This window comes from Stomoxys calcitrans, chromosome 3, assembly GCF_963082655.1.
Source record: "Stomoxys calcitrans chromosome 3, idStoCalc2.1, whole genome shotgun sequence".
NCBI classification, from domain to species: domain Eukaryota; kingdom Metazoa; phylum Arthropoda; class Insecta; order Diptera; family Muscidae; genus Stomoxys; species Stomoxys calcitrans.
In genome coordinates, this window is record NC_081554.1 from 192,566,730 (window position 1) to 192,586,688 (window position 19,959).

The 19,959-nt window shown below is 40.6% G+C and overlaps 1 protein-coding gene across 1 annotated transcript; it reads left to right on the top strand.

Moving 5' to 3' along the window:
- The first annotated feature begins 6,853 nt into the window (after positions 1–6,853).
- On the top strand, positions 6,854–16,703 carry LOC106088073 (pickpocket protein 19-like). Its single transcript, XM_059365755.1, has 7 exons — positions 6,854–6,963; positions 7,366–7,530; positions 11,011–11,668; positions 14,040–14,189; positions 14,424–14,613; positions 14,686–14,931; positions 16,507–16,703. Exons 1-7 carry the CDS (start codon positions 6,854–6,856, stop codon positions 16,701–16,703), a joined length of 1,716 nt encoding a protein of 571 aa, XP_059221738.1.
- Positions 16,704–19,959: the final 3,256 nt, after the last annotated feature.

Genomic DNA, 19,959 nt, shown 5'->3' on the forward strand with positions numbered 1-19,959 from the left:
TAAGATTAAGATTAAGATTAAGATTAAGATTAAGATTAAGATTAAGATTAAGATTAAGATTAAGATTAAGATTAAGATTAAGATTAAGATTAAGATTAAGATTAAGATTAAGATTAAGATTAAGATTAAGATTAAGATTAAGATTAAGATTAAGATTAAGATTAAGATTAAGATTAAGATTAAGATTAAGATTAAGATTAAGATTAAGATTAAGATTAAGATTAAGATTTAAACAAGTAAACGCATAAAAGCTCAGTTCGGCCGGGCCGAATCTTTGTCAAGTTCTTTGAATGACTTTTTTTAAGTATATATAAGCTATATCAAGTTATTGACCGATATGGACCGTACTTGTTATGCCTTACAAATCATATAAAAATACCACCTCCAAAATTTCAGGCATATCGTGTAATAAATGCTCCTCCAAGAGGGTCAGAAAGTCAAATTATATGGCAGTTATGACAAGTTATGAAATGATTTATACCATTAGGTACCCTAGAGGGAGAAAGGGAAGATAAAGAAAATGTGAGACCTCGTACTAGAGGTTATACACGAATAAAGGAAAATACAAAAGAAAAATTAGAGTAAGATTCAAATGGTCTAGCGCTTCTTCTTAGCGTTGTAAACAAATGCACAAACTTATAATACCCTGTACCACAGTTGTGGTGTAGGGTTTAATCAGAGTAAGGTTCAAATCCCTTCTGGCCACAATACAGTTTCAAATATTACCTAATTGTGGGGGCGAAAATAAATTTAGATTTCGTGATCTGAGTCCACGAACCTTGTTACCTCATAACCACGGTTCTTGAACGAGGGCCATACTAGTGCCATCTCTCCCCAGAGCTCTCAGCAGCTCATCAGTGGCTGTCTTCGAGTAGTGCAGGTTAACCTGCACTAGCTTCAGGCAACCCTTGCCCCCTAGTACACTGGGTGACATCATCTTCATCGGCGGGCAGGACCATTATCGCATGGTTTAAGCCAAACTTGACCCCTCCCAGCGAGGACCTCAGGAGTGACAAGGATTCTTAACCAAACCTACTCCAGAGGTCCTTGCCATTACTTTTAGCCCTCGTTCGTCCCCTTACAATTGTCCAGCTCTCCGCTAGTAGACGCTTATTCTGCCCCTTAAAGCTGCCTGAGTATAGCTTCGTCCTCCAATACTGGAGTGGGAATCCACACTCGCAGCGTCATTCAACGGTGGATCTGATCAATCGGGACCAACTATATCTTCATGCAAGGACAAACGGAGTCAAGGACATCGATGCAGGTCGATAGAAAATCCAGAGTTTTCTTATTACCGCATGACCTTGACGCCCTTCTGCCACTTGGCGCCATCGAAAGCCGCGAATAAGTCATCCTCCACTTTTCCAATGGCTTCCGACAGAACTCGGAGAATCTTCTCCTCGACTAATCATTTGTCCAGTTCTCCGCTAGCAGATGTTTATTCTGCCATTAAGCAGCCTGAGTATAGCTTCGTCTTTCAATACTTTAGGGGGAATCCACACTCGCAGCATGAAGATAGAGCTAATCAATCGGGACCAGCTCTATCTTCATGCCAGGCCAAAGGGGGTCAAGGCCATCGATGCAGATCGAAAGAAAATCCAGAGCTTTCTAATTACCGCATTCGATGACCTTCACGCCCTTCTGCCAATTGGCGCCATCAAAAGCCGCGGATAAGTCATCCTCGCCTTTTCCAATGGCTTCCGATAGAACTCGGAGAATCTTCTCTTCGACTTATAACCATCCCTCAGTGGATAGCCGACCTTCAGGATTACTCGGCCATTTTGCCATCAGGTGCCTGTGCATCGCCAGATCGCTGCCGTTTATTTCTTGGATTGGGCTTGTCATTTGAGTGATGTACCTTTGTCGGGAGGACACTCTCCTGGCCACCCTTATTGGCAGCAGGATCAACGAAAGGCCTCAGGCTTAACAGTTTTGCTCTTTTCAGGGCCTGGTATTATGCACGCGGTGCTTCCTCTGGCCGTCTCGGTATTGTCTGCAGCATATGCGACATTTCCAGTTGTAGTGCTTGCGTCGGTGTCAGTTCCAGTATCGTCCTATGTAGCAGAGGGCAGCATACTTTCCAGGACAGTAGTATTCATCATAGACTCGTACTTCATGACGTGAAACCTATGCCTGCGCATCAAACGCTTATCACGGATCGTCAAAGTGGATGGCTCCAGGCCCTCCATCTTCCTCAGATACCGCAACGAACGTTTGCAGCCTTCTTTCCGTTTCTGTTCGTCCGTCTTCTGTACTTTCCGCCTGCTCCCCAGCGAGCTACCCGCCACTCCACCCGGAGTTAAGGTTCTGGCTGCTGTCGGTTCTGAGGAGATCAACTAGACGTCCTCTTAATCCGTTTCATAAAGTTGGATCCAACTGCCGAGATTCCATCGCAGGTATCCTTGCAAGCAAGGGACAAGACAATGTTGTATTGTTGGGATTTAAAGCATACTTGGCACAGTTGTTGGATGTCATACTAAAACACCACGTGCAAAATTTCGGCCAAAATCGGATAACAATTGCGCCCTCTAAAAGCTCAAGAAGTCAAGATCCAAGATTGGCTTGTATGGAAGCTATATCAAAACATGAACCAATATGGCCCATTTACAATCCCAACCGATCTACACCAATAAGAAGTAATTATGCAAAATTTCAATCGCCTAGCTTAACTGCATCGAAAGTAAGCGTGCTTTCGACAGACGGACGGACGGACGAACATGGCCAGATCGACTTAAATGTCATGACGATCAAGAATATATATATTAAATGGGGTCTTGGACGAATATTTCGAGGTGATACAACCGGAATTACGAAATTAGTATACCCCCATCCTATGGTGGAGGATATCTTCTTCTTCTTATATGTAAAAATCAATTTCTGTTTGTTTGTAGGTTTGTTTGTTTGTGCGTTCCTTATGACACAGAAACGGCGGAACCGATTTTCTTGAAATTTTCACAGATGGGGCATAATGATCCTGTGGTGAAAATAGGGTACTACATTTTTTGATATATGAAGGCGGGGCGGACCCTCCCCTCACCCCAATTTTCAGAAACGCCAGATCTCGGAGGTGGGTGGTGCGATTTAATCCCACCCCCATACCTTACCAAATATATATATAAACCAATCATGTCAATATAGCACTCAAATGAAAGGTATTTAAGATTAGAAAACGTATCTGATATTCAATTGTCGGGGGGGACCACCCCAACCCCCAAAACACCCCTAAATCGGACATTTTTACCGACCATAGCAATATGGGACTCCAATGAAAAGTCTTGCGAGTAGAATACTAATTTTATATCCAAATGTGAGACAATGTTTCTGGGGGTCCACCCATTCCCCAAAACACCCCCGAATCTGGACTTATTTAGTGACCAAAAAGGTATTTTAGTGTAGAATATAATAGTGTAGAATTTGATATCCAAATATGGGAAATTTGGAGGCCGCCTCTCCCCAAAAACATCCCCCAAAGGGGTCAAATTTACGACCATGGCAATACAGGGATAAAATGTCTATGTGTATTCGGTAAAAGTGTCTATGGGGCCACCCCACCCCCACAACACCAGCCAAATAGGAAGAATTTGCTGACTATTGCAATATGAGGCTCAAATAAGAGGCTACCTGATATCAACATTAGGGACTAACTGTCTAGGGGACGTATTTGCTCACCAAGGCAATTTGTGTCTTTAAGAGTGTGGAACTAAATATTTATAGTTTTTAGGGCCAATAGCCCAAACCGGACATATTTGCAGACTTTTGCAATGAGGAGTTTAAATGAGAGTAGAAAACGAATTTGGTATCCAGTTTTGAGGCCAATGGCAATATGGGGTTCAAATAAATGATATATAGATATATGAGAATAAAGCACTTTGCTGATATATTTTCCGCGATTATTGTTGGGAGGAACACCACAATCCCCAAAACACCCCAAAATCGGACATATTTACCGACCATGTCAATGTGGAGCTTAAATGAAAAGTATTGGCTGTAGAGCTAGAATTGAATCAACCTTACTTAATATACTTTTATCTTATTTTTTTACTTTTTTCTTAACTTTTCTTACCTTTCGCATGCATTGGCATTTCTATTGAACAATCTTCCCAAGCCATGCACTGTGCTTTTTTCACTAAAATCAGCCAACATTTCCATACCATCATCTCGAAGTTTTGATAACAATTCCCTGTTAGCTGAAGTCTTTCCGAAGGTATATTTTTCATTAAGACGGCGTAAGGCCTCTGGTCGGGCTGGCTTAAAATCCGCAGAAATAGGAACAGTCATTTTAGAAAAATGAACAAAAAAAATAGAATTCAACTTCTTGGTTGCAACTTGTTGGCCCTAAAATCAAAGAATGACTATTTGAATTAGTTTTAAATGTTGACTGCTAATGCGCACTTGACATTCAAGTTCACCTAAATGATATCACATTAAAAACAAATATTTTCACACACGTGATGATTAATGTAGGAAATTTCAGATTGCCATACGCACAAGATAAGACACTGATTTGAAGCCAAAAGATATTTTATATTTACTACTAGCTGAACCGGGCCCGCTGCACTGCGTCTTCTTTTACTTTATATGGAGCAAAATTTTCCTTGGAATATTTATTTTCGATAATTAAAGAGTTAGTGAAATGCCTTGCTACGAATATAGTATATTCCTTGACTAAGAGCTTAACAATATCACTGCCTTTATCTGAATCCCATCTTAATTGGCTTATGAATTCAAGTTTGGATGTAAGATGTACTCCATTCTCAAAAAATACTTTATTTCAGCCCGATATTCTCATTAAGTCTGGTTTGAGGGTGTTTTGAGGGGTAAGGTGGTCCCCCAGACACTTGGCTTTGAAAAAAATCAGCATTATGCTCTTCTCTCAAATACCATTTATTTAAAACCCATATTGCCTTTGGTTTAAGAGGAGTTTACACGATGAGGCGTCCCCCAAACACATTGCCCCAAAATTGGTTATCAAATTCGTTTTCTAATCTCAAATACCTTTCATTTGAGCCACATATTGGCATGGTCGAAATTTTTTTTGGGGGGTGTTTTTTTAGGAAGGGGTGATGCCCTAAATCCATGTTCCTACATTTGCATATCAAATTTGTATTCTACTCCCAAATACCTTTATTTGAGCCCCATATTGCTATGGTCAGTATAAAATTGCTGTTTGTGGGGTATTTTGGGAAAGGGGTAGAACCCCAGAAAATTGGTCCCGAAAGTGGCTATCAATTCTTGCTCCACCCCCTTATGCAAATTTGCAAATTTTGCCCATGAACATTCCACTACGAAACAGGGGCAAACTTCTCACATATCAAAGAGTGCAGTCCGATTTAAGTTTTAAGCTCAATGATAAGGGACCTCCTTTTTATGGCCGAGTCCGAACGGCGTGCCGCAGTGCGACACCTCTTTGGAGAGAAGTCTTACATGGCATAGTACCTCACAAATGTTCACAGCATTAGGAGGGGGAAGATCACCGCTGAAAATTTTTCCGATGGTCTTGCCAGGATTCGAACCCAGGCGTTCAGCGTCATAGGCAGACCTCTAACTCTAACCTCTGCGCTACGGTGGCCTCCTCTACACCCTAATACCTTTCATTTAAGCTTCACATTGACATGGTCGGTAAATATGTCCGATTTTGGGGTGTTTTGGGGATTGTGGTGGTCCCCCCAACACTAATCGCGGAATACATATCAGCAATGTGCTCTATTCTCATATATCTATATATCATTTATTTGAACCCCATTTTGCCATTGGCCTCAAAACTGGATGCCAAATTTTGTTTTCTAATCTCATTTAAACTCCTCATTGCAAAAGTCAGCAAATATGTCCGGTTTGGGCTATTGGCCCTAAAAACTACAAAATATTTAGTTCCACTCTCTTTAAGACCCAAATTGCCTTGGTGAGCAAATACGTCCCCTAGACTTTTGATCGCTAATGTTGATATCAGATACGTGGTCCACTCCCAAATACCTTTAAATTGAGCCCCATATTTCCAAAGCCTGCAAACATGACCGGCTTGGGGGATGGGCGGCCACTCAATGAGTTGGTCTTGAAAATATATATCGGATTCGTGTTCTACTCTACAAACCCTCTTATTTGAGCCTCAAATTGCAATAGTCAGCAAATACTTCTTATTTGGGTGGTGTTGTGGGGGTGGAATATTGATATCAGATTTGTGTTATACTCCCAAAGACCTTTCATTTGAGCCCCATATTTCTATGGTCGTAAATTTGTCCTCTATGGCTGATGTTTTTGGGGAGAAGCGGCCCTCAAACATTTGGTCCCATATTTGTCTATCGGATTCAAATTCTACACTCAAATACCTCTTATTTAAACCCCATATTCCCTATTGGTTCAAGAAGTCAAGATCCAAGATCGGTTTATATGACAGATATATCAGATTATGAACCGATTTGAATCATACTAAACACTGTTTTTGGAAGGGACACCAAAACACTACGTGCAGAATTTCAGTCAAATCGGATGAGAATCGCGCCCTCTAGAGGCTCAAGAAGTCAAGACACAAGATCGGTTTATATGGCAGCTATACCAAAACATTAACCGATTTGAACCATACTTAGCGCAGTTGTTAGAAGTGATACCAAAACACCACGTGCAAAATTTCAGTCAAATTGGACGAGAATTACGCCCTCTTGTGGCTTAAGAAATCAAGACCCAAGATCGGTTTATATGGCAGCTTATACAAAACGTGGACCGATTTGGCCCATTTACAATCTCAACCGACCTAAACTAATAAAAAGTATTTGTGCAAAATTTCAAGCGGCTAGCTTTACTCCTACGAATCTTAGCGTGCTTTCGACAGACAGACGGACATTGCTAGATCGACTTAAAAATGAATAGTACTTTGGTGCGTATGAGTAACTCCATAGCAAGGGTAAACAACCAAATGAACGATCATACGCCACCAAGTACGGCGAGAAGACAAAAATTTTATATTAACCGGTAAATTAATTCATTAGGTTAGCAAACAAAACAAGTCTAAACTTCGAATGTCCAAAATGTGGTCACTTTGCATTTATTATTAAGTTGTTTATTACAGGCATTGAAGTGTTCTTCCCCTTAAACCTCCATATTCATGTCCCCATAACTGTCATTGCAACTGTAATCATTAAATCTTGTTTATAGACTCTAATTTGGCTATCGTTATCTCAGATAAAAAGTCGCAAATTAACGTCACTTAACAAATCTGACCAAAACATGTCCTTGTCCTTATGGCAAATAGCTTTTGGTTAAGAATTAAACAGTTGTTGAGTGACTTTAATGGGCAGCGCATGTCTAGAGCTTTACTGCAATTAAAATAAAATGAAAAAATTTCATAAATATACAAACCATGTTTTGGGAAAGAAATAGCTGTGGAAAAGTCAGTGCTTCGGAATTACTGAAATTCAAAAAGAAAAATAATAAAATTCAGAAACGTTTTGTGGATGGTATTTTGGAAGATGTAAATCGTATAACAACAGTGCATGGAGTAAGTGGAATATTTCAAACCACATCACTGGGATGTGAGAGGTATGAAAAATAGTAAATTCATTGTTTTTTTTTTTTATTGCCGAGCATGTGATAGGATTTTTTTTTAGGTACACTAGAACTCCATAAAATACATTCAACACATCTTTTAAAATTTATACATTTCTTGATCACCGTAAGAATCTAAGACGATCTAGCCATGTCCGTCCGTCTGTCTGTTGAAATCATGCTAAAGTCTTTACAAATAGACATATTGAGCTGAAACTTGGGACAGCGTGTAATGTTAGGCCAGTCGGCTTTCTTCTTCAATGAGGAATCGATCGGTCCAGATTTGGATATAGCTGCCATATAGACCGGTCTTGGGCCCGTAAGATGTGCATTTATTGTCCAATTTCGTCGAAATTTGGGACCGCCAATGTGTACGAAGACATACACGTAGGCGGTATGCATTGAATCAAATCCTTAGACCAGTACCTAGGGGAATGAGTTCTTAGAGACTAGCTAAACCATATGCTAAAGGGACAGGTGGATAAATTGTGGGTTCCATGGCATAAAGTTAAGGGAGAAAGTGGCACAGGGCACGCTACAGGAGGGAATTTTATCTTCACTCCTATGGGTGACTACCATAAATAACTTACTACATATGCTGGCTGAGATGATATTTAAACCCGCAGACGATGTTCAAATACTGTTAAGGGGTAAGGATCCGAATCAGCTATGCAGAAAATCCTAAAAGCCTTTGAGATCGCATACCACTGTGTATGACCTAGGGGCCTGAATATTATACCAGAGAAGACTGAAATCTGTCTTAAATCACGAGGAAGACAAAAGTGGGCGAATTTGAAGCACCACGTTTCCTCAACAAAACGATTTCGATATCAGACAAGGTAAAATATTTAGGTGTGATCTTGGACGAAAAGCTGAACTCCAAGTGTCCAAATGTCAGATGTTGGGCACTATGCAGATTATAGTCCACTGGCTCTACAGAAGCGTGATTAGATCAATACTTTCTTACGCCTTAGCAGTTTGGTGGACTGCGGTGAAGAAAAAGTGCAACGAAAAGATAATACAAAAGGTTCAGGGAACATGAACCTTGCATAGGCAAGGCGATGAGAAAAATACCCTCTAGGGAACTGGGGATAATTCTACATATTCGACCTATAGACATACAGCTAAAGGTGTGAGGCAACCACTGCGGCTATGAGACTTCAGGCAATGGGAGAATGGATAGATCATAGGAGCAGATCACACCATGGCGGTGTAGTCGAGGCGACGATAGGAAACCTGAATAGAATGGAAGAGATTTTCGATTATATAACTGAGACGACACTTTGAGGTCGAGCGCGAGGCACTGCTGCCAGCGGCAAAGTCTTGGATTGACGGAACTCTAGTATTGCCATCTGGAAGATGTTAAACGGATGGATCAGAGCCAGAGGGCAGAGTGGGCCTGGGGTCTACATTGAGATCCCAGGGACTGAGATCTGTTTTAGACTGCCTGACCAGACGGAGATCCGGGTGATCACGGAATGCGTGAGGTGGTGTGGTGCTAACGCGAAGACGTCGAGTGTGTACATCTTTACGGACAGTTAAATAGCCATAAGGGCAATAACCACCAGGACGGTAAAGTCACGAACAGTCTTGGAGTGTTAGAAGTAGATTAACGCCTTCTCTGAGAATAACACGATTCGCATCGTTTGGGTGCCGGGCCATAGCGGATTAATGTCAACTTTAAGGGACTTGGTTAAGCCGAAACCGATCGGCAAGGCAACGAAAATCCTATGGGGAGATCCGGATTATGAGAAGACGAGGCTATTATTGAAAGGAATCAAGCAGGAGATCAGTAAAGCTTTCGGTATCATAACGGGACACATGTGTATGCATGTGGAGAAGATGATGGCGGTTTTCGCAGCTAACGGAAAACGGCACTTAGTTGGGGACACAATACAAGACATAAACCAACTAAGGGTCGTGGCATGGAAAAAATTTAAGGATTTTGTAATTTGCACGGAATACCTAACCTAAAATTTTCTTTTTAGTTTTTAGTGCTCACAGCAAGCCGATTACAGGCTTAGGTGTATGTCCATAGTGGCATGGGGCAGATTAATGATTTTCAACATCACCTAACCTAGCCTTAGTTTACAAAAAAATTTGTTCAAAAGTAATAATTAGACAGTCATATGTGAAGTAAAATTATAATCAATAAGCGATCGTAATTTGAAGCGAAAGATAGCATCTTGACTTAAAAAATTTGCCCTTTCACTGGTCACCATTGCTAAAATCCTACAATTAAGGAAAGTCCTTAAACTTTAGGCGCATTTGTGTACGGTTCTGGAAGCGGAGATACGGACAATTACAGAATTACAGAATGCGTGAGGTGGTGTGGTGTTAACATGATTTGCCAGTGAAGGCCAAAAGTCTGCCTGCCGAATCAAGGACATGGGCGACGAACGCCCATGTAGTACTCTAGAACAGGGAAAAGGTCTTTAGGATGACAAAAATCTGATGGAGAGATTCGTATTGTGATAGGAAGAGACTATTTCTGAGAGGAAGTAAGAAGGCGGTCAGTATAGCTTTTCTATATCATAATGAAAAACATGGAATTACGAGCTCACGTATGCAAACCTATCGGTCTTCTAGGCTGAAACTATGATCTTAAGGGAATTTTCGTTTTGTAGCGCAGCAAAAAAAGAAAACAAACTCTTCTTCATATATTTCTGCCAAAAGAAGACATCCAACTATTACAGCAAACACGCTTGCTGGTGTGGGCGACCAATGGGTGACTGCAAGTGTGGGCGACCAGTCAATGCTCCTATGAGCATAACACAGGCTGGTACTTTGAGCTCCGATCTGAGTGGTGTTCATCGTCATCACGAAAAACTCAGCTGAGAGCTACCGGGTGCGTCCACTGGTTGCGGATAGTGGATTGCCTTGTATACGGATTAGCTGCAATTGCAGTCGCGAAGTATCAGCAGTGAGAGGCTGGATGGCACCGGCTCTTTTTTAAACACTGAGTGCCTATGATGCTCGATATGACAAGGCGAGTTATTGGCACCTTTAAATAACCAACGCCCATCAGGTTCCCGCGGCAATCGGTCGTATAGACCGGAACGAGCTTGTCCGCCTATAAGAGTTTGACGAGGATCGCTAACTCCACATGCAAATGTGGCTACAGCAACAAAAACAGTCAATGCTATTACAATAATACACTTTCTGCCTAAATTAAAAAATAACGATTTTTCTATTTGTAGTAGAAACAGAAAACCTATGGTCTGAAGCCGGACAATAATCGATTGTATGAATTTTTAAAATTTAGAAAATTTTTACAAATTCATAACAAGTCTATACGAATTCATTACGTTTTTACAAACTCATAAAATTTTGACAAATAAATTTATTTTTTTATAAATTGTATCAAATTTTCCTTAAATTTAAGAAATTCTTCATTCATTTTATGATTTTTTTTATAAAATTGCATAAAATTAATAATTTTTTTTTTAATAAAACCCTCATTGCCTTTTTTAGATCTCTTCTGGCTCTCGGACTAATCGTAGCCATTTATATTCTTGCTCTCATCACCTGGAATATTTTGTACATCTACCACTATCAACCCATGAAGACAGTAATAGCTGAGTTGGATGCCCCGATTTATAAACTAGCCTTTCCCGAGATAATGATCTGCAATCAAAATCGTTTCAATTGGCAACGATATACTGAGGCCAGAGAGAAATTTTTACCCCAGGACAACGATTCATCGAAATATGATGAAGTTTTCAGAGATGCTATTGAGGCTTTTGACACATTGTATTTTGGGCGATTTCATGTTTTTGAAAATATCTCTAAACTTTACAAACCTGAGCTGCTATATGATCTGAATTATATAAATTTCACCAAAGTCTCCGAATTCATGGCATGGAGATGCGACGAGATGTTCTCCGATTGTGTATGGCAAAATCGTACCACCGACTGTTGCGAGTTATTTACACCAAGAAAATCGCCAAAGGGTCAATGTTTGTCATTTAACACAGTCGAATCAGAAGTGGGTGCTAGACGACGTAAAACTGATCGCTACTATCCCATACGCACAATAGGGCGAGGTGTAAAAAATGGTCTAAGGCTGCGAGTTCACATAAGAAATGGATGGCATTCTCCGGAAAGCTTAGGCAAGGGCAAAGGAGTATTGGTGGGTAGAATTTGATTTAGAAGAAAAACAAAATTAAAAGAAAAAACTTATAACTCGATTTAGGGGTGGTCCCCCAAACACTATGCCCGGAAAATATATCAGCAACGTGCTCTTTTCTCATATATCTATATATCATTTATTTGAACCCCATATTGGCATTGCCCTCAAAATTGGATATCAAAATCGTTTTCTAATCACATTTAAACTCTTTATTGCAAAAGTCAGCAAATATGTCCGGTTTTGGGTTTGGGCCCCAAAAACTATGAATATTTAGTTTCACTCTCTTTAGGACCCAAATTGTCTTGGTGACCAAATACGTCCCATTTGGGGGTTGATATGGTGGTGGGACGTCCCCTAGTTGGTCCCTAATGTTGATATCAGATACGTGATCTACTCCCACATACCTTTAATTTGAGCCCCATATTTCCATAGTCGGCAAACATGACCGGCTTGGGGGGTGTTTTGGGGGATGGGCGGCCACTCAGTAAGTTGGCCTTGAAAATATATATCGGATTCGTGTTCCACTTTAAAAAGCCTCTTATTTGCAATAGTCAGAAAATACTTACTATTTGGTTGGTGTTGTGGGGGTGGGGTGGCCCCATGAACACTTTTCCTGAATATTGATATCAAATTCGTGCTTTACTCCCAAAGACCATTAATTTGAGCCCATATTGCTATGGTCGTAAATGTGTCCCCTTTGGGGGAGGTTTTTGGGGAGAGGCGGCCCCCCAAACACTTGGTCTCATATTTGGATATCAGATTCGTATTCTACATTCAAATACCTTTTATTTAAGCCCTATATTGCCATGTTCAGGAAGTAAGTCCTGTTTGGGGGTTGTTTTGGAAAAGGGGTGGGCCCCCAGAAACGTGGTCCCACATTTGGATATCAGATTCGTATTATACTCGCAAATACCTTTCATTTGAGTCCCATATCGTCATGGTCGGTAAATATGTCGGATTTAGGGGTGTTTTGGGGCTTGGGGTGGTCCCACTAGCACTTGGTCCGACAATTGAATATCAGATACGTTTTCTTATCCTAAATACCTTTAATTTGAGTCCCATATTGTCGTGATTGGTCTAAATATATATTTGGTAGGTTTTAGGGTGGGGGGGTCCTCCTAGGTACCCTATCCAAAATCTGGATTTTTAGGATACTCTATGAGAGCACACAAAATTTCGCACCACCCATCTCCGAGATCTGGCGTTTCTGAAAATTAGGGTAAGGGGGAGGGTCCGCCCCCACTTCAGATATCAAAAAATGTAGTACCCTATTTTCACCACGGGGTCATTATACACCATCTGTGAACATTTCAAGAAAATCGGTTCAGCCGTTTCTGAGTCTATAAGGAACACACAAACATACAAACAAACCAACAAAAAAAAATACAAATTGATTTTTATTACCTCCACCATAGGATGGGGGTATGCTAATTTCATCATTCTCCTCGAAATATTCATCAAGACCCCATATAGCATACATATATTTGATCGTCATAAAATTTTAAGTCGATATAGCCATGCGCGTCCGTCCGTCTGTCTGTCGAAAACACGCTAACTTTCAAAGGAGTAAAGCTAGCCGCTTGAAATTTTGCACCGACCATATAGTGTAGGTCGGTTGGGATTGTAAACGGGCCATATCGGCCCATGTTTTGGTATAGCTGCCATATAAACCGATCTGGGATCTTGACTACTTGAGGCAGAGGGTACAATTCCTGTCAGATTTGGCTGAAATTTACCATGAAGTGTATTGTTATGACTTCCAACAACTATGTTAAGTATGGTTGAAATCGTTCCATAACCTTATATAGCTCTCATATAAACCGTCCTGGGGTCTTGACTTCTTAAAGCTCAATTCTTATCCGATTTGGCTGTAATTTTGGACGTGGTGTTTTGATATCACTTCCAACAATTGAGTTAAGTATGATTCAAATCGTTTCATAACCTGATATAAACAGCCATAAAAACCGATCTGGGATCTTGACTTCTTAAGCCTCTAGAGGGCGCAATTCTCATCCGATTTGGCAGAAATTTTGTACAACGGCTTCTCCCATAACCATCAGCATACGTATCCAATATGATCTGAAGCGATCTCCCGATTTTGCTTCTTGAGCCCCTACAACGCGCAATTCTTATCCGAATGGTCTGAAATATTACACAATGACTTCTACAATGTTCATCCTTCAATCGGACTATAACTTGATATAGCTCCAATAGGATAACAGTTCTTATTCATTATTCCTTGTTTGCCTAAGAAGAGATACTGCCCATAGAACTCGACAAATGCGATCCATGGTGAAGGGTATATAAGATTCGGCCCGGCCGAACTTTGTGCGCCCTTACTTGTTTCATTTTATTCGTCTTTTTCTTGTAGGTTATGGTGGTTGAGCAAGATGTTTGGGCATATTGGCATCGTGCGATTCCAACAAATTCAAGAGTATTCCTTTCGATTGCACCTCGTCTTCGCATCTTCAACGAGAACACCCGCCAATATTCCTCGTCGTTTAGGAATTGCATGTTTGAGGTAAGGTTAATTGAAATTCTGATACTCATACCGAATACCGACTACCATGGTATCAATGGTTTAAAAAACACAAAACACTTTTGTGGTTGCCACAAGGGCCACTTCTTAAAAACCATCCGAACCTTGTTCTAATATGGGATCTAAAAGTTCAACATTTGATGGTCCTGCTCTTAATGCTATGGTTGTGTCTAAATAAGTTTCTTCCCAATTTTACGTCGTTCTATTTGCCGTTAGGATGAACTAAACACCGTGGACTTCAGGTCCTTGGAAGGTCACCCATATATGTTCGAAAATTGTTATTCCGAATGTCAACAGGAGTATTTGATGGAGTTCTGCAATTGTAGCATGGATATGTTTTTTCCACCAACACAAAGATTTCCACCTTGTCGTTTATCAGATTTTCCATGTATATATAGACATGAAGGTATGAACCGGTTACTCATTGCAAAAAAAAAATTAATCAAGTTTGATTCAATAACAATAAATTTTTTTCTAGAAAAACTGCGATATTTTCAGCGCTTAAGAGAACAGAATTATGTAAAAGATTCCCACTCTGGCATGATATGTGATTGCTATTTCAATTGTAAATCTTTGAATTACCGCACCGATTATCGGGTGGAACATATACCCGAAATATTTATTGATCCCAATGATACCGGTTTGGAGATGTATATCTATTTTTTATGGGATTCATTTACAATCTATGAGACATCTGCCGTTTATACTGTATTTGATTTAATGGGTAAAATTTTTTATCATTTTTATATGCACCACCGAAGCATGGGTATATTCATTTTGTCAAACATCGAAATATCCATTTCCGACCCTATAAAGTATATATATTCTTGATCAGCGTAAAAATCTAAGAGGATCAAGCCATGTCCGTCCGTCTGTCTGTTGAAATCACACTGCAGTCTTTAAAAATGGAGATATTGAGCTGAAACAAAGATGGGCTATATCTAGATATAGCCCCCATATAGACCGATCCGCCGATTTAGGGTCTTAGGGCCCTAAAAGTCACATTTAATATACGATTTTGCTAAAATTTGGGACAGTGAGTTGTGTTGGATCCTTCGACATCCTTCTTCAATTTGGCTCAGATCGGTTCAAATTTGGATATAGCACCCTTATAGACCGATCCTCCGATTTAGGGTCTTAGGCCCATAAAAGCCACATTTATTATCCGATTTTGCTGAAATTTGGGACAGTGAGTTGCGCTAGGCCCTCCAACATCCTTCTTCAATTTGGCCTAGATCGGTTCTGATTTGGTTATAGCTGCCATATAGACCGATCCTCCGATTTTGTGTCTTAGGCCCTTAAAAGCCACATTTATTATCCGATTTTGCTGAAATTTGGGACAGTGAGTTGTGTTAGGCCCCTCGACATCCCTCGTCAATTTGGCTCAGATCGGTTCAAATTTGGATATAGCCCCCTTATAGACCGATCCTCCGATTTAGGGTCTTAGACCCATAAAAGCCTCAGTTATTATCCGATTTTGCTGAAATTTGAGACAGTGAGTTGTGTTAGACCCTTCGAAATCCTTCTTCAATTTGGATCAGATCGGTTCAAATTTGGATATAGCCCCCTTATAGACCGATCCTCCGATTTAGGGTCTTAGACCCATAAAAGCCTCAGCTATTATCCGATTTTGCTGAAATTTGAGACAGTGAGTTGTGTTAGACCCTTCGAAATCCTTCTTCAATTTGGCTCAGATCGGTCCAGATTTGGATATAGCTGCCATATAGACCGATCTCTCGATTTTAGGTTTTGGGGCCATAAAAGGCGCATTTATTTTTCGATGTTGCTGAAATTTGAGACAGTGAGTTTAGTTAGGCCCTTCGACTTTCTTTTTCAATTTAGCCCAGATCGGTTCAGATTTGAATATAGCTGCCATATAGACCGATATCTCGATTTAAAGTATTGGCCCTATAAAAGGCGCATTTATAATTCACTGATTTCACTGAAATTTGACACAGTGACTTATGTTAGGCTTTTCGACATCCGTGTCATACATGGTCCAGATCGGTATATTTTTAGATATAGCTACTGTACTTATTAGTATTTGGTCCAAATCGGAACATATTTCGATATAACTGCTATGGAACATAAGGTATGCAATTTTTACCGGATTTTGATGAAAGGTGGTTTACATATATAACCGAGGTGGTGGGTATCCAAAGTTCGGCCCGGCCGAACTTAACGCCTTTTTACTTGTTTTATATTATTCTTTTCTTATTAAGTTATTGCTTTAGCTTTAATTTCTTAAAATTTATTTATATTATTATTCTCTTCATTGCAATTTTTCTCTACTTTTCAGCTTCCGTTGGTGGCCTTGCTGGTTTATGCTTTGGCTGTTCATTAGTTGGTGTTACAGAGCTGTTATTTTTCTTTTTTATTGACTTACCGAAGAGAGGTTTGATGTGCCTATTTTCTCTACAATGCTTCAAACCCAAAAAACGAGTCCCCAGAGTACGAAAGCTTTTTGTCAAACGAAAGGCTTTGCCATTTAATTGAATTGCAAGAAAGTACAAAAACTGCAGTACTAAATTCTAAAAAAATCCAAGTTTAAAGTTTCTATTTTTGCAAAAACATTGTAAACAAACTTGCTATAGATGTAAACATGAAGAATAAATCTACAGGTCTGTTTTATTTATATGTTCCGTGAGTACGAGTATATTAAAATTATTATTCCATTTGTAACATCTTGAAATATTGGAATAAGGCTGTATAAAGTATGAACATGATCTCAGTAGTCTTCTTAAATTATCCAGTGTTGCCTAGTCGCCGATCTGTCAAAAGCATATTATGTGAAGAAATTGAACTATTCACTTCAAAATTTGTTACAAAATTACTGACGAATTCAGTTTAGATTTAAATTTTGTTTAATTCACGTTACGCTAAAATACAGCTCCCATAAGAGCGATCGCCAAGTCATTATCGTCTTTATCGCTTATTTCGATGATCTCAGAGACATAAAATCAGTCCGCTCACAGGCTTCGTTCCCATCCAGGCCATGGCTGATATTTGAGGTGTTGGCAGTGTGCTGTTATTATGCTGAGCACTCTATAGAATCCGTGTTTATGTTCTGCTTGAAGTTGGGATTCAATTAAACTGCCTCAAGTATCTTTGGGTCAGGAGATATGAGAGCGATTGATAACCTTTTTGGTAATTAAATATCTCTAGCTTGTGAACAGAGAAAACTCGGTCCATTTGCCACATTGTAATCACAAATTTACAAATGAAAAATCCATTTAATTCACATATCAAATACTGCTGTCCGATTCAGTTTTAAACTTCAATGATATTGGACCTCCTTTTTATAGTCGACAAATCCGAATGACGTGCCGCAGTGCGACACCTCTTTGGGGAGAAGTGTTAACATGGCATAGTACCTCACAAATGTCTCCAGCATTAAGAGGGCCAACCACCGCTGATTTTTTCTGATATTCTCACCAGGACTCGAACCCAGGCGAACAGCATCATAGGCGGATATGCTAACCACGGTGACTTTCTTAAGATTCGGAAGACTAGGATTTGCAAAGGTACTAAACATCAGGCAGTGCGGTGACGGGAAACTCAATGCGGCCTCAAGAATAATGAACAGACGATGAGACCTTCACCCACTCTCAAGAACCTCATCTAATGGAGGTGAATTCTTGAACACTAACGCTTCATATATTGGTAACACCGCTTTCTTTGTCAATAGGATTAGGGAGGAGGTTTTAGATGTGACGATATGTTCGGTTCAGGATGGGAGGGTCTCCATGGAGCATTCCTTCTCGGACCATCGCTACATTAGGTTTAGAATTGCACGGCAAGGGCCGAATCCGATAAGCTTCCATAATACGTTGAAAACTAACGAGACAAAATTCGGAAGACTACTCAGAAGAAGACTTCGGCAAGGTAATAAAGATTGTCCAAGCATAGAAGACATTGAAGACAATGTCAACAGGACTATGACTGCATCAGAGGAGTCTTTTGAAGATAGTTGTCCTCTCTGGGAAAGGAAATCAGCCCCAGGAAAACCCTGGATAACCGGGGAGACTCGCAACATTGGGAAAGAGGTCCGCAGACTTTCTAACAGAGCACATCGTAAAACAGCGGAAGTATATTGGGATGTGTATTACACACGGCTCAAGAAATACTATAAGATAACCAGAGCAACAAAATCTGGCTCCTACAAGATTTTCTGCAACCAGTTCGATAGCGTTAATGACGCCGCCAAGATCAAAAATTTCTCTCAAAAACCCATGTCCAAATTGAAACGTTAGTAGACGAAATGGAAATGAGAGCAGAGACAACGGAGGACATGTTGAGGCTTTTGATGAAATCGCATTTTCCACAGGATATGACGGGATTCACGGCGACCCAGGAATCTTGGAATAATGAGGTTGACTGAAAACTTGTCATAATGGAATTCAGGGTCAAGGAAGCCTTGAGGACCTGATGGAAAATTTCCGGCGTTACTACAAAAGGAGGCAGACTATCTGGCGCCCCGCCTAACCAATATTTTCGCAGCGTTCCTAGGACTTACATATAGAAAGCCTGACAAGAGGCAAGGGTGGTATTTGTACCCAAGCCCGGTCAGGCAAGTTATGCGACACCAAAGGCCTACAGACCAATAGGCCTTACGACCTTTCTACTCGAAACCATTGAACGCATTGTGGATACCATGATAAAGAGTGGGACATCCAGCGAACTGCTTCAATACAAACAGCATGCCTATGTCAAGGGAAGGTCTGTAACAACTGTCCTGCACGATGTTGTGCATTAGACAGAAAAATTCTTCGATGCCCAAAACGTACACTCTGGCGGCTTGCATTGATAGCGAGGTGGAATTTAATATTTTGTGCGGACCGACACATTGATCCAATCCTTACACAAGTACCAGATGGACTGGGTCCTTAGAGACTGGATAAACCATATGCTAAGGAATAGATGGATTAATTGCGCTTCCCATGTCATAAATATAAAGGAGAAAATGGCACAGAGCACGCCACAGGAGGCATTTTATCGCCACTCCTTTGGGTGACCACCATAAATGACTTATTTCGGATGCTGGGAGGGAGGGATTTGAACCCGTCTGCTATGCAGACGATATTATAATACTTCTTAGGGGTAAGGATCAGAACCAGCTGTGCAAAAGGGCCCAAAGGGCTAGACTCAGGGGTCTCAATGTTTACACAGAGAAAACTGAAATGTGCCTGTTCACGAGCAAGACGAAGGTGGGTCAATTTAAAGCACCACGTTTCCTCAATAAAACGATTTTGATATCGCACGAGGTCAAATACTAAGGAGTGATCTTGGATAGGAAACTTAATTGGAAGTGTCACATTCAGGGGCATACTGAAAAGCCTCACAGATGTTGGGCAATATGTAGACGGCCCGTTGACTCGAAATGGGGCCTGAATCCGAGGATAGTCCACTGGCTTTACAGGAGCGTGGTTAGACCAATACTTACTTACGCCTCAGTAGTTTGGTGGACTGCCATGGAGAAAAAGTGCAACATAAGGACCATACAACAAGTTCAGAGAACATGTCGTCTTGACATAAGCGGAGCGGAGACTATTTTACATATCCGTCCCATTGACATACAGATTAAGTGAGAGGCAGCCATGAGACTTAAGGTGATGGGAGAATGCATTGAGGAGGGGAGCAGCTCATACCATCGCGGTATAATCGAGACAACGATAGGACAATTGGAAGGAAGGGAAGAGGTTTCCGATCGAATACCTGAGACGACACTTGAGGTCGAATGCGAGGCACAGCT